This window comes from Arachis hypogaea, chromosome 19 (assembly GCF_003086295.3).
Source record: "Arachis hypogaea cultivar Tifrunner chromosome 19, arahy.Tifrunner.gnm2.J5K5, whole genome shotgun sequence".
NCBI classification, from domain to species: Eukaryota; Viridiplantae; Streptophyta; class Magnoliopsida; order Fabales; family Fabaceae; genus Arachis; species Arachis hypogaea.
This window is the reverse complement of record NC_092054.1, coordinates 107,318,145-107,331,207: the sequence shown is the minus strand read 5'-3', so window position 1 is coordinate 107,331,207 and position 13,063 is coordinate 107,318,145. Positions and strand designations below refer to the sequence as shown.

At 33.0% G+C, this 13,063-nt stretch overlaps 1 protein-coding gene and 1 long non-coding RNA gene across 2 annotated transcripts; one reads left to right on the top strand and one right to left on the bottom strand.

The window, feature by feature from the left end:
* Positions 1-339: 339 nt before the first annotated feature.
* Positions 340-1,935, bottom strand: LOC140182067 (uncharacterized). The gene is made up of 2 exons (XR_011877926.1): positions 1,639-1,935; positions 340-587 (listed from the first exon to the last, which is right to left on the bottom strand). It is a non-coding gene; the product is annotated as an uncharacterized lncRNA (long non-coding RNA).
* An 8,845-nt stretch (positions 1,936-10,780) lies between these two features.
* LOC112777332 (Bowman-Birk type proteinase inhibitor A-II-like) lies at positions 10,781-12,170 on the top strand. Its single transcript, XM_025821683.2, has 2 exons — positions 10,781-10,984; positions 11,296-12,170. Exons 1-2 carry the CDS (start codon positions 10,892-10,894, stop codon positions 11,524-11,526), a joined length of 324 nt encoding a protein of 107 aa, XP_025677468.1. The 5' UTR covers positions 10,781-10,891; the 3' UTR covers positions 11,527-12,170.
* The last annotated feature ends 893 nt before the right edge of the window (positions 12,171-13,063 follow it).

Here is a 13,063-nt window from a genome sequence, read left to right as displayed (position 1 = left end):
AAATTTGCATCTACGGCCAAAAAGGAAAAAAAATTTGCATTGATTATATTAAGAGTAAATTACCATTTCTATCATTGAAAGTTACCATTTTTATTCATGAAAGTTGAAAACGTTGACATATCTATCCATAGAAAAAAAAAATTACCATTTGTACCTAGGGGTGTAATCAGTTCGGTTTTGGACCGAAAATCAACCTAACCAACCTGTTCGGTTTTACAACAATACCAATTGTTTGGTTTGCTGTTTTTTGGACAACCGAACCGAACCAACAGCGGTTTGGTTCGGTCGGTTTTTTCGGTTTCTTTTAAACCTAATAATCAGAATTAAATCATCATAAAATGAAGTTTAAAACCATTAATAAACTAGAATAACAAGAATATATGACATTTAAATTCAATACAAATTCAACTTGTCCCAACAATTAAACATAAAACAAAGACAATTAAAAATGTCTAGCAAATAATAAAAACAAACACACTTTAAAAAGTGAAACAATCATTTTAAACCAAATAAAAACCAAAACAGCCACCATGCTTAATCTGAATCCACACCAGACTCATCATCATCTTCTCCGGTTGGTGCAATTTCTACAAATACAAAACAGAAATCAATATAGATTATAATGATAAACTATTAATACATAACAATGAACAACAAAGATAGCAATTTTATTGAAAAATCAGCATTCAAACTTGTTCAAAAAGCCACTTTCCAGCATTTATGCAACAGCAACAAATTATGAAACACACCAAGTTCAAAACACAATAATGAAAGCAAAATAAAGCAACATCAACAGCAACATATTAGATTATTAAAGCAACAACAATATATAAAGATAAAAACAATCAAAGGCTATAAAAACAATCATAACGGAAATACTATTTGGTTGGTTAACAATAAAGTTGGGAATAGTATATAATGATTAATCTCATAGTGAATATAAAAAATGTTTGTGAGTGTTCCTAATATAGTATACATAAAATGTGTTCCTAAGTTAGCAAAACTCTTTTTATTGTTAATAAATTTGAAGAATATTTTTATCGAACAACTTAATAATTTATAGTTCTTTTATGTGTTCCTAATATATTTTTTTTTTCTTATGAAAGAAAAAGATAAACACAACTAAAAAGATAAATTCTTCTTAAACTTTTACAAGAAATATTTATCATTTACACTCTCTCCATTTCAAACTTCATCTCAATGAATTCTTAAATATTCTTTTTGACATATAATATTTTTGTCATAAATTATCTCTAACTTATTCTTCATTTCAATACATTTCAAGACTTTTTGGCATATAATATTTTTGGCATAAATAAAATTATTTGTGAGTTCAGCTTTCAACATGCCAAAAAACACATTCATTCACCATAAGATACGAAACAAAATAAAATAAAAATATATATAGAAAATGCAACGCGTGCTTTTGGCATTAGAATAAAAATTTCTCCATCATGTATCATGTATGTATGTATGTATGTGAGTGGCAAATCTTATCACAAAGATTCGATTTTGTTGCCAAATTTCCACCAGGTACCAACAGACATGCATGAACAACCTTGTGACAATGAATTTTTATGAGAGCAACAAGAACATCTCATAAATTGCAACAAATTGTGAAAAAATCAAGTTACTAACCTCAGAAGAAGACACTGAGTTGCAGGAGAGGGCTCGGACTAAGGGTTTGTTCGGCGACGGAGACTGCTACTCGGCGACGGAGAAGAACGGATCAGACAAAGATCGATGACGGCGTGAAGACTGCGATTAGAGATGGCGCGATGGAGATCGACGATGTCCTTCACGGTCACGATGGACGACTTGCGACTGAACTCTGAAGGACGGCGGTAGCTCTCTGGCTCATTGGCTCTCTCAGGCTCTCATCCTCTCAGAGTCTCAGGCATGGAAGAGAAAGAGGGAGAGTGAGTTTATTGAAGCTTTGTGTTGGGGGTTGTGTGTGGCTGCGCTGAGGGGTGAGTGGTAAGTTAGGCTGCGTTTGTTTTCAGAGACAAGACAGAACATGACACTGAGACAGAGACAATAGGACGGAGACACTAAAAATTATTGTTTGTGTATTGTGTTTGGATACGCTGTACAAGACACTAATGTAATGTCCAGTATTATGTTTGGATACACATGGACAAGACTAAAATATTATATGAAATGACTAAAATAACCATATGATTCCAAATTTTCTACATCAAGTACAAACTAATTTAATAGAGAATGAGAGTACGTAGGAGTACAGACGAAATTTAAAAAATGTTTGAAGAGGACAAAAATTTTAATAAAAAAATATATAATAGTATTTATATTAAAATAAAAATTATAAATATATTTATTTTATTTTAAATTTATTATTAATATGTAAGAATACATATGGTTAAGATTAATAAAAAAAATAGATTTAAGTTTGATTAATAAAAAAATTTATTTAGGTTAATAAGCCAGATTAATTTTAAATAAAAAATCAGTTTTAAAAAAGAATCCGTTTTATATGAAAAAAAAAAGTTTTAAGACTAATTATAGGAAAAATAAGAAGGGATAATAGTGGAATAATAAAAAATATCTATGGACAAAAAGGAAAACAAAATTTATAAAAAGTCCATGTCCACTCTTCCAAATTCCGTGTCCATCATTGTCCTTCGTAGAAGAGTGGACACAAAAGTATAAAAAACTGTCTCGGAGACAATGTGTTCCATGTCCATGTCTATGCTTCCAAACACGTTTTAAACATGTACTGTCCATGTCTCTGTGTCCTGTCTCCGAAAACAAACGCTACCTTAGGGATTTGGGGGTTTGGTTATTAGGTTAGAGGGAAAATTTGTAAAAACGAGTATTTCTGAACCCATGATTCGGTTCGGTTTAGTTAAAAAAACTAAAAAAACCGGTTTTTTATTTTTCATTCGGTTGTTGTAAATTTTGGTTCAGTTTTGCGGTAAATTTCGGTTCGGTTCGGTAACTTACTGATGCGTGAGCATCTTTTCTATCTTTTTCTAGTGAATTTGCATCTAATCTGTTGAGTTTAATAAAGAATTAGTTATCTTTTAGCCAATATGGATGCTACTTTGAGTCTTTTGCAATTTTGTTTTTTTTAGGTAACATTTGACTGGATTTGATGGAGTTTCTGCAGCACAAGAATCAAAGGAGATGGCAGCGAGGAGCGACACGTGCGCGTGACTGAAGCGTACGCGTGAATAGGAGCTTTCCATGGCGATGCGTGCGCATGACTGACGCGTACGCGTGATTTGAAGATTTGCATAGCGACGCGTGCGCGTGACCGACGCGTCCGCGTGACTCGCGAAAAAGACCATCGACGCGTACGCGTGACTGACGCGTACACGTGACATGCGCCACGTGCAGAAAATGCAGAAAAATGTTGGGGGCGATTTCTGGGCTGTTTTGACCCAGTTTCTAGCCTAGAAAACACAAATTAGAAGCTGCAGAATGGACAAAACAAGTGGTCCCTACCCATCAACTGAAGACTTGTTAATTAATTCAAATTTAATTTTTAGGAAAGGATATTATTTTAGTTTTAAATAATAGATTTTAAATTATGAGGATTAGATATAAAAGGGATTCCAACAGAGTGGTTCCAGAACAACATTATTCCATTCTAATTTACAATCCTAGTTTTTCTCTCTGAACCATGAGCAACTAATCCTCCATTGTTAAGGTTAGGAGCTCTGTCTATTTGTATGGATTGATTTTATTGCTTTTTCTATTTTAATTCATGTATGGATTTATAATTTAAGAATTGTTTTCACTCTTTATCTTATGAATTTGGGTAGAACGGAAGTATGACCCTCTTTCTATTTGAGTTCTTGTATAACTTGGAAAAGCTCTTTACTTGAACAACAGCTTGAAAACAATTTCTCCTAAATTTTAATTATCTGGATTTAACGGGATACGTGACATATAATCCTTTTATTTTTGGGTAATTAGAGTTTTTGTGGCATATAAATTAGAATTTGATCATGCAGCTTCTAATTGGAATTAATTGACCAAGGAATTGGCAGTTAATGAATTTTAGAGGAGACTAGAAATGTCCAATGAATTAGGGTCTAGTCACATATAGTTTGCCATAAATTAAATCCTACATGATTAAAATAGTTAGTAAAAAAAGTTAATCCGGAAAAATAGATAACTCTGAAGCCTTAACTGCTTTCTCCATATTTTATTCCCAACTCATTTACTTTACTATTTTAATTTCTGTACGATTGTTTAATGCTCCTTGAATATTCAAACACTCTTTTCTATTTGTCTAACTAAGCCAATCAATCAATCATTGTTGCTTGATCCATCAATCCTCATTGGATCGACCCTCACTCACCTGAGGTATTACTTGGTACGACCCGGTGCACTTGCTAGTAAGTTAGTGGGTTACAAATACCGCACCACTTACACGTACCTATGAAATATGGATGCTATACAACAAAATTATCCAAACTCTAAAAAGTCACATAAAAATTCCAAATTACCGTTATCATCATTCACATCGTCTTTTCCATCTCACTAACCACTCCATCATCTTCATCTGCTCATCACCTTACCACTACCACCACCACTAACCCCATCCGCTGCCGTCCTCCTTTCCCCGTGGCCACCCCTCCTTCTCTCTTTTCCTGTGTTGTCCTCGCCGACCAAAGGACCTTCACACCAGCCCCTGTTTTGCCGCCGCCAGTAACCCTAGAGCTGCAGTGTCCCCCCTCTCCTCTCTTCACCTACCGTGGCTACTTTTTCCTCATCATCGAACCAGTGCCGTCGACAGGCCACCGCGCCAGCCGCCATTGCCGCGGTCCCCTTTGCAAACCAAAAAACTGTGGCAAGCTCTCTTTCTTTCTGTCTCTTTCGCCATCTGTTTTGAATAATTCACTTCTCTTTCTCCTCTTCTTTCCCTTCATCTTCCCTCTTTAAGAACAAGAGACTTCCGAACCACCATCACAGTCTTGCCATCATCACTGTCCGCATTTCCAGTAGCTAGAACCGCCGTCGTCTCTACCATTTGCAACAAACACGAGCCACTCTCACCGTCCCAGTCGTTCTTTCTCTTGGTCCAGACCACCGCTAGCGAGCCACTCACCAGTCTTGCACCTCCTCCACCAAACCCTAACTTAACACCTGTTCTCACTCTCTCTTCTAATCCAACAAGCTGCCGGCGACATCACCATCATCATCAGCTTCTCAGTTCGTCGAACCTTCAGAGCAACTACCATAGCTAGCGTCTCTCTCGCCGAAACAGAGCTAAAATAGAACAAGCTCACTCCTACCTCTCAGAGTTTGGATAAGGTAAAGATTGCTCAATTCATTTAATTCCTCACATGGCCTGTTTGAGTTTGGCAATTAATTTGTTGCAGGGGCATTAGGTGGTAACACTCTGTTCTGAGTTTAATGAAAAGTTGAAACAATGATGATAAAGATAATTTAGGATTTTTATGTGATATTTTAGTGTTTGAATAATTTTATTATATGAAACCCATGTTTTATGGATACAACTATACAAATAGTAATTTTCTTCTTCTATAAATAGATATGATATGTTTAACTTTCGTGATAGAAATTGTAGTTTAGTCTTGTATTAAACAACCACAGCTATAGTATTAATTTATACTGCCAACTTCTGCATCAAACAAAACCGCTGCAGCAAATGTTCCCTTCAATTGGACACTACTATACTTTTCTTTTGCAGGAACTCTCACTTTGGAGATAACACCTGTCTTCTACACATGCACGGTTTTTTCATTCTACACACTAGCAATTACCTTGCAAACTGTTATAATTGCCTTTGGGAGGCCCTTACTAATTTGTGATTTTGTCATTGTGTTTGCAATTTGTGTAAGCCACTCCACTTAGCTCACACATGTATCTTTGATATTTTGGTTCTTGCATGTTAACCTCACACGTGTATGTTAGAATTTCAGGATTCCTTAATTTAAATACAATTCATAATAAATCATTAAGAAAGAAAGTTGAGAACGCAAAACCGTATATATCTAAAATTTCTGCGTAAGATTGAAAAAATATGGTTTTTATGATTCTTTGATCTTCAACCAAAATCTACTAAATCTTTATTTTAGACTAAATAACAACTCACTAATAAGACAAGTTGCAATATATATACAATATATATTTTTTTAAAACATTATTACAATTTTTACTATTCATACAATTTCATTTTTTAGAAAAATTCTCATAAAATATTATAAATATCATATTACGAGTTCTATTATATTATAAATTTAAAGTTATTATTGTTTCTTATGGTTCGTAGTTGATAATTAGAAAATTTTAAATATCTATTTATTATTTTTACATTTGTTAATTTAGTTCTTTTATTGTTATTGCTCAAATTTTATATATATAATTTTTCAACCATGTTAAGTCTATATTAAAAATTAATTTTTTTTACTAAAGATAGAAAGACTCAAACCTGCAACGTCTAAGTGAGTATGAAAAAATTATATGCCATTTGAGCTATAGTTCGTTGGCTATTAAAAATCAATTACTAATATTAAATACACATTAAAATATAAAATATATTAAAAATAAATTATATATATATATATATATTTAAAACAAATATATAGTGATTAATTTTTAATGTTTATATAATATTTTTGATAATTTTTATTAGGGTTAAGTATGGTTTTGGTCCATAAAGTTTTTCGCCAGAATCGAAATCGTCCCTCTTATAATTTTCGAGTTAAAATCATCCTTAACGTTTTTTTCGTATTAAAATCATCATTTTTAATAAAATTTTTAATTTAATTCCTAAACTACCCCTATTTTAATAAAAAAAATAAAATAAAAAAAAAACACGTTTTGGGGGAGGGGGCAAAGGAAACACGTTGGGGGTGGGGGGAAAGGAAATGCGGGAGGGAGGGGAGGATTCCATCGCCGCCATAACCGCCGCCACCTTCGTCATTCTCATCGCCGAGCCGTTACGAGAACCAAAAAGCGCCGAGACTGGAACACCTCCTGCCAGTACCTGAGGAACCACCGTCCGCCGCTGTCTCTACCGCTCTGCAACGGCGCACACGTTCTGGAGTTCCTCCATTACCTGGATCAGTTCGGGAAGACCAAGGTGCACAACCCTACTTGCCCCTTCTTCGGGCTCCTTAACCCTCCGGCACCCTGCCCCTGCCCCTGCCGGTGGTCCTACTTTGCCTTCTGCATCTGCTTCTTTGTACTTTGAATTTTTGATTTGGCTTTATACTTCTCTGTTGATTTGGCTTTGTCTTTGAATTTTTTGCTTCTGCTTCTCTTTCTTGTTGAATTTGTGTTTTTGCTTGTTGAATTTGGGGGTGGGGGGAAAGGGAGACAGGGAAGGGGAGGGGACGCAGGGTGGGGGTGGGGTGGGGGGAAGGGGAGACGGGGAGGGGGAGGGGACGCGGGGTGGGGTGGGGGTGGGGGTGGGGGGAAGGGGACGCGGGGAGGGGGAGGGGGAAGGGGACGACGGTGGCGTTGGTGGTGGTGGCGATGATGGTGGTGGTGTTGGTGGTGGCGTTGGTGGAGGTTGTGGCGGTGGTATTGGTGTTGGTGGTGGTGGTGGTGGAGGTGGAGGAGGTAATTGTGTTGGTAGTGATAAAGGTATTTTTGTCAAAAAAAAAAATAAAAATGATGATTTTAATATGAAAAAAAATGTTAAGAACGATTTTAACTCGAAAATTACAAGAGGGACGATTTCGTTTCTGGCAAAAAACTTTAGAACCAAAACCATACTTAACCCTTTTTATTAACATAATTTCTTATAATATTCTTAATTAATGCTCCTAAAATACTTATTAACAATAGATGGAGCTTTCTCCCTGAGAAAAAATATTGGAGAGTTTTAAACACCATACCATGTTATGTTATTATATTGCTAGAAAGTTTTGGCATCATTTTATAAAACTCATTTTTTAAAATGACCCTTAAGTTTTTTAAAACCAAATTTAAGAAATTTAATGTCAGTTAATATACATAGAATTGTAGTTAATTAGTTCCATAATTAAAAAGAATTAGTTAATTATGAGTGTTCACTAAAAGTTTTACTGATTATAGGTTTTATTTTTAGGTTTTTATTATTTTTTGATAATATTAAAAAAAAATAATAATAACTTAAATTTGTCTAATTTATTATTTATTAATCATCGCTGTTTTGATTGATCTTTTTTTCCTTCCCAAACATGAGGAGTGCTAGGGGCCAACAAATTTTGTGGGTTGTAGCCATTAATTAGCCATCAATAGTGTATTTAATGGTATGAGATTTCATCTAATGATAGAAAATCACTCATTTTTCTTTTGTGGGCTAAGTGCTGGTCAGATTTTAATAAATCTGCTGGCGCCTAAACTTTCTCCCCAAACATTATTGTTCATTTTATTGTGGATCTCTTTATCCTTGCCATCTTAATTGTCGTCGAATTTGTTTTCCATCAACTTTCTCTTCTGTTTCTAGTCTCTTATCACCTTAACTTATGTCATATATATATTAATGTTTTTGTCCGTAATAATATTACAAAAATGGTAGAGAAAAATAGAGAACGAGAATGAAATAGACAAGAGAATAGAAGAAAAAATGTTAATTAATTTTAGAAAAAATATTTTATCTTAATTTTAATAAAAAAATATTATATAATATATTTTTGTTATTAAATTAGTAATATAATATAGTTATATTTTAATTTTAATATTTTATTTTTAATTTTAATTATAATTAAAAAATATTATGTTATATATTTTATTGTTAAATTTGTAATTAGTTATTATTAATAATATATAAAAAAAAGTAGAATAAATAAAAAAAAAAAAAAGAATTTATTAATTTTAAAAAAAATAATTTTAGTCATAATAAAAGAGTGATTTAATTATAATATATATGTATATATAGCCATTATCATCGATCTTGCGGGTGAGGTTGTTGCCGTTGCTCAACTTCTTTCCTCTTGTGGGCGTCATCATCACATTATGGTGTATTCAGTTGTTGTGCAGCGCAGTTGAGTGCATGAAACTTGTGCAAGTTATGTTTGTTATCGTGTTATGTTGATTTTTTGTTGATGGGCATCTGTTTCAGGGATGTGATATCAGTTCTGTGGGATAAATTAATTCTCTTAATTATTGCGCGTCAAAAAATTAAATTGAAGTAAAGAAATTTCTTTCTTTAATTTTTATCTTATCTTAGGCTTTGTTCGATATTAGGATGCGTGTGTTATGTTAATTTTTACTGCTACTTGATAGTTCAATGAACGAACGAAATAGATAGACAAATGTTTACTATCCAATTAATACCGATTATTGCGATATATATAAACTGTATGTTAAGATTAATTATTAATGTATTTATGTATAAATATATATATTATTTAATTTATTTTTAATATATATTTTATATTAACGATTGATTTTAATATATACATACTATAATATTTTTCAGACGGGAAAAAGGCAATTTCAGTTTTTATAAATATAAATTTTTATGGGTAGAAAACAAAAAATGTAAAAGCAGTTTCATTTTAAACCATAGAAAAAGAATATTTAAGGGTGGTGCTCCCAACAAATTTTAAGTTGCCCTCCTTAATTATTAATCACAATATGTGGCCAAACTGGTTTTCTTCTAGTGCCTTGCATGGAATCCAACGAAGTCATGTGACCACAGCTGACACGCGTGCAGAATTAAAACCGATAAGGATAGAGCTGTCCTTTTCCTTACACACGTGATTGCCTTTAAATTAGAAAAATCTCTTCAATATGACAATATCCATTTGAACTTATATAATATATATCCCACGTTTATATGCATTAAAAAAAGGTCTTTTTCTGCAATTGTGATATATATAAAAAAAATTAATTATTAAATTAATTATTTATATAAAATATATATTAAAATATAAAATATATATTAAAAATAAATTAAATAATATATATTTTATATAAATATATAATAATTAATTTAATAATTAACTTATATATATAGCATTTTTTCTTTTCTTCATTAAAGTTTTTAAAATATTAAATTGTCAATAAAGTAAGTTTTTAATTAAGAAAAAAGAAATGTATCATTTCATTTTTGTTGTAAAGATATTTTACTAATCTTATTTTTAAAGTTAAAATTATAAATTTTACTAAATTATTTTTAGTAAAATAAAGTTTAACATCTAAGCAAAATACTTATTTAAGTCTATTTAAATTGTTATAACACTTTTTTAAATTACACGCTCCTTTTTCTTCTTCCTGTTCTTCTTCTTCTTTTTCTAAATTTGCAGACGCAGATTTTTCTTCTATAATAGGGTTATTGTAGTCTTTTTTATAAAAAAAAATTAATTTATACCAATTCAAGATTTGATTTACCAATTTTTTGACCAAATCAATTTATCTTATCTAATTTTGACAAAAATAACATAATTTAATCGATTATATGTATTAAATTTTAATTACTAAAAAACATCTTTAAAAAAAGACATTTTAAGCGTCTTTATTTGAGTAGCTCCCTTTTAATAATAGTAGTTTTTGTTGGTGTTAAATTTACTTAAATAAACTTAGATAAAAAATACTTAAATGTGTAGCAATCCTATTTTTAGTATATACATAACAATATATATAATTTTCAAAAACCAAAGAAAGATTCAAATTTAATAATTATAATGAGAAATAATATTTGTATTATTTTTTATGCACATATTTTTTTATTTATCTTTCTTTTATAAAACAAAAAATATTTTTTTTTATCTTTTCTAAGTTATTATCAATTTTTTAATATTAAAAATAAAAAGTTTATGAAAGAAATATAAACGTGCGTAATAATACATATCACTCATTATAAATTAAGTCTCTAGTTGTTCTTTCCTCTTCACCAGAGTCCTAACAGTAAGAGTTATACACAGCGAATTAGTGTGAATTAGGAGTTGAAGAACAGAAGATGGTTGCCAAGGTAGCACTGTTGCTTTTCCTTGTGGGACTTTCAGCCACGGTTGAAGCTGTCCGCCTTGACCCAAGCTTGATGCTCTCACAGGTGAGCGATATGTCCAGAAAATTTTAATAGTAACAAAATCAATACAATACATACATAAAAATAGAAAGTTTTACAAATTTTTATCTCAGCATAATCTCAAACTACGATAGGACAGAAAGATAAAAATTAATCGTGTATCTTAAAAAATCAGTTATCGAATATAAAATATATATTAAAAATAAATTAAATAATATATATATATATTTAAATATAAATATATAATAAGACTGATATTAGGTGTGCATGGTATTTTTGGATAAAAACACATAAATTGGTATATTTTTAAACAAATTTGGTATCTTCAAAAACAGGTGATAAACAATATTGGCGAAGCATCATCATCTTCAGACGACAATGTTTGCTGCAATGGCTGTCTTTGCGACCGTAGGGCCCCACCATTTTTCGAGTGTGTTTGTGTTGATACTTTCGATCATTGCCCTGCGTCTTGCAACTCCTGCGTTTGCACAAGGTCTAATCCTCCACAGTGCCGTTGCACCGACAAAACTCAAGGCCGTTACAGGGAGCACAGCGGCGGCGCGTGAACCGGCGACGGCAGAAATGTGACGGCTCTCCCTCACGGCGCGTCTCCCTCTCGCGCGACTGGCAACGGCACAGGCTAGAGATGACCGCTCGGCTAACAGCAGCGGCGGCGACGAAGGAACGACAATGGCACCTCGGCGGCGTCTCCTCCTTCCCGACATGGCTCTCTCTCTCTCTCTCTCTCTCTCTCTCTCTCTCTCTCTCTCTCTCTCTCTCTCTCTCTATCTCTCTCTCTCTCTCATGAAATGGCGGCAGCTAGCAGGGGCGGCGACGACGCGACGGCGGTGGTGAAGCCCAGCGCGCCGGCGCAGCCTCCTCCCTCCTCTTCTCTTCCTCCTTCCACGGATCCCGTTTCTCTTCTCCCACCTTCTGTTTCTCCTTTCTTTCTTTCATGGAAAGGAAACGCTGCTACTGAGTTAGGAAAAAGGGGATTTCGGCTGCAGCTGGGGCATGGGGAAGCAATGGGTTACCGGGTAGGGTTTTCAGAATTAGGGTCTTTTGAGAAAAATTAGGGTTAAGGGCATTTTAGTAATTTCAGATGAAATTGGGAATAATGTAGTAATTGAAACCCAAATTAAATCCAATACTAATTGTATATAGAAAAATACTATTTGCTCATCAATCTTACAAATTATTTTCCATAAAATGCCCAAATCAAAATAATTAGAAATAATATAATTAAACCCTTTATTTTCCAAAGTAACAGTATTAATATTTAAAATATTAATTATTTAATCCGAGTCATATAAAAATCCTTATTATTTCACAACTACCAACTTTATAATATAATTATAGAAAATAATCCAATAATCATCAAATTGGATAATAATCATAACTTATCTCAAATTCAATAAATCAAAACTTTCTTTAATTTTCTTTAATAAAGAAATTTCTGAAATTAAAGCTACAGAAACACTGAATTTGAATTTAGCTAATGATAGCGCTTTTTCAAAGGTTTTGGGTCTTACATTCTACCCACCTTATAAAAATTTTCGCCCTCGAAAATTGATACAAAATGAAAGGAATTTCATAACAGTTCACTCTTGAACACATTTAAAGAAGAAGCAGAAATATCCCCAAAACATAAACATATATACGGTTTTCAAATACTTGAATTTTCGTATGCATAAGGGTACAAAGGTAGGAGTGTGATTGCAAAGCAAACATTACAAGATAGGCTCAATGCAAAAGATGACATGGTTCAAGCATGTGATAGTAAAGCAAGGCATCGAAGGCTATAAGACATGATGGGGCTAAAACGACGTGCTCAACATCCGCACGCTAATCTCATATCAACCTCAAGGTTTCAACTTTCCAACTCCATCAAGCACTTTACAATCTCCATATTCAATCACAAGCCTGACAACCGCAAACCCGTTCGCAAGGAACAAGACACCACAACTCATAACGTCGTACACCTACCGCTTCAACTTTCGTATACACATATCACGTCTTAAAGAACTAACGCATCACGTTACTACGTCTATGGGTCGCACGTGATATCAAACAATTCTCGAGTCTACTCAGAAGGATACAAGA

Coding starts and splice junctions, on each gene's coding strand:
- LOC112777332 (XM_025821683.2), top strand. CDS start 10,892: ATGGTTGCCAAGGTAGCACTGTTGCTTTTCCTTGTGGGACTTTCAGCC. Junction 10,985..11,295: donor CAAGCTTGATGCTCTCACAG/GTGAGCGATATG, acceptor CTTCAAAAACAG/GTGATAAACAATATTGGCGA.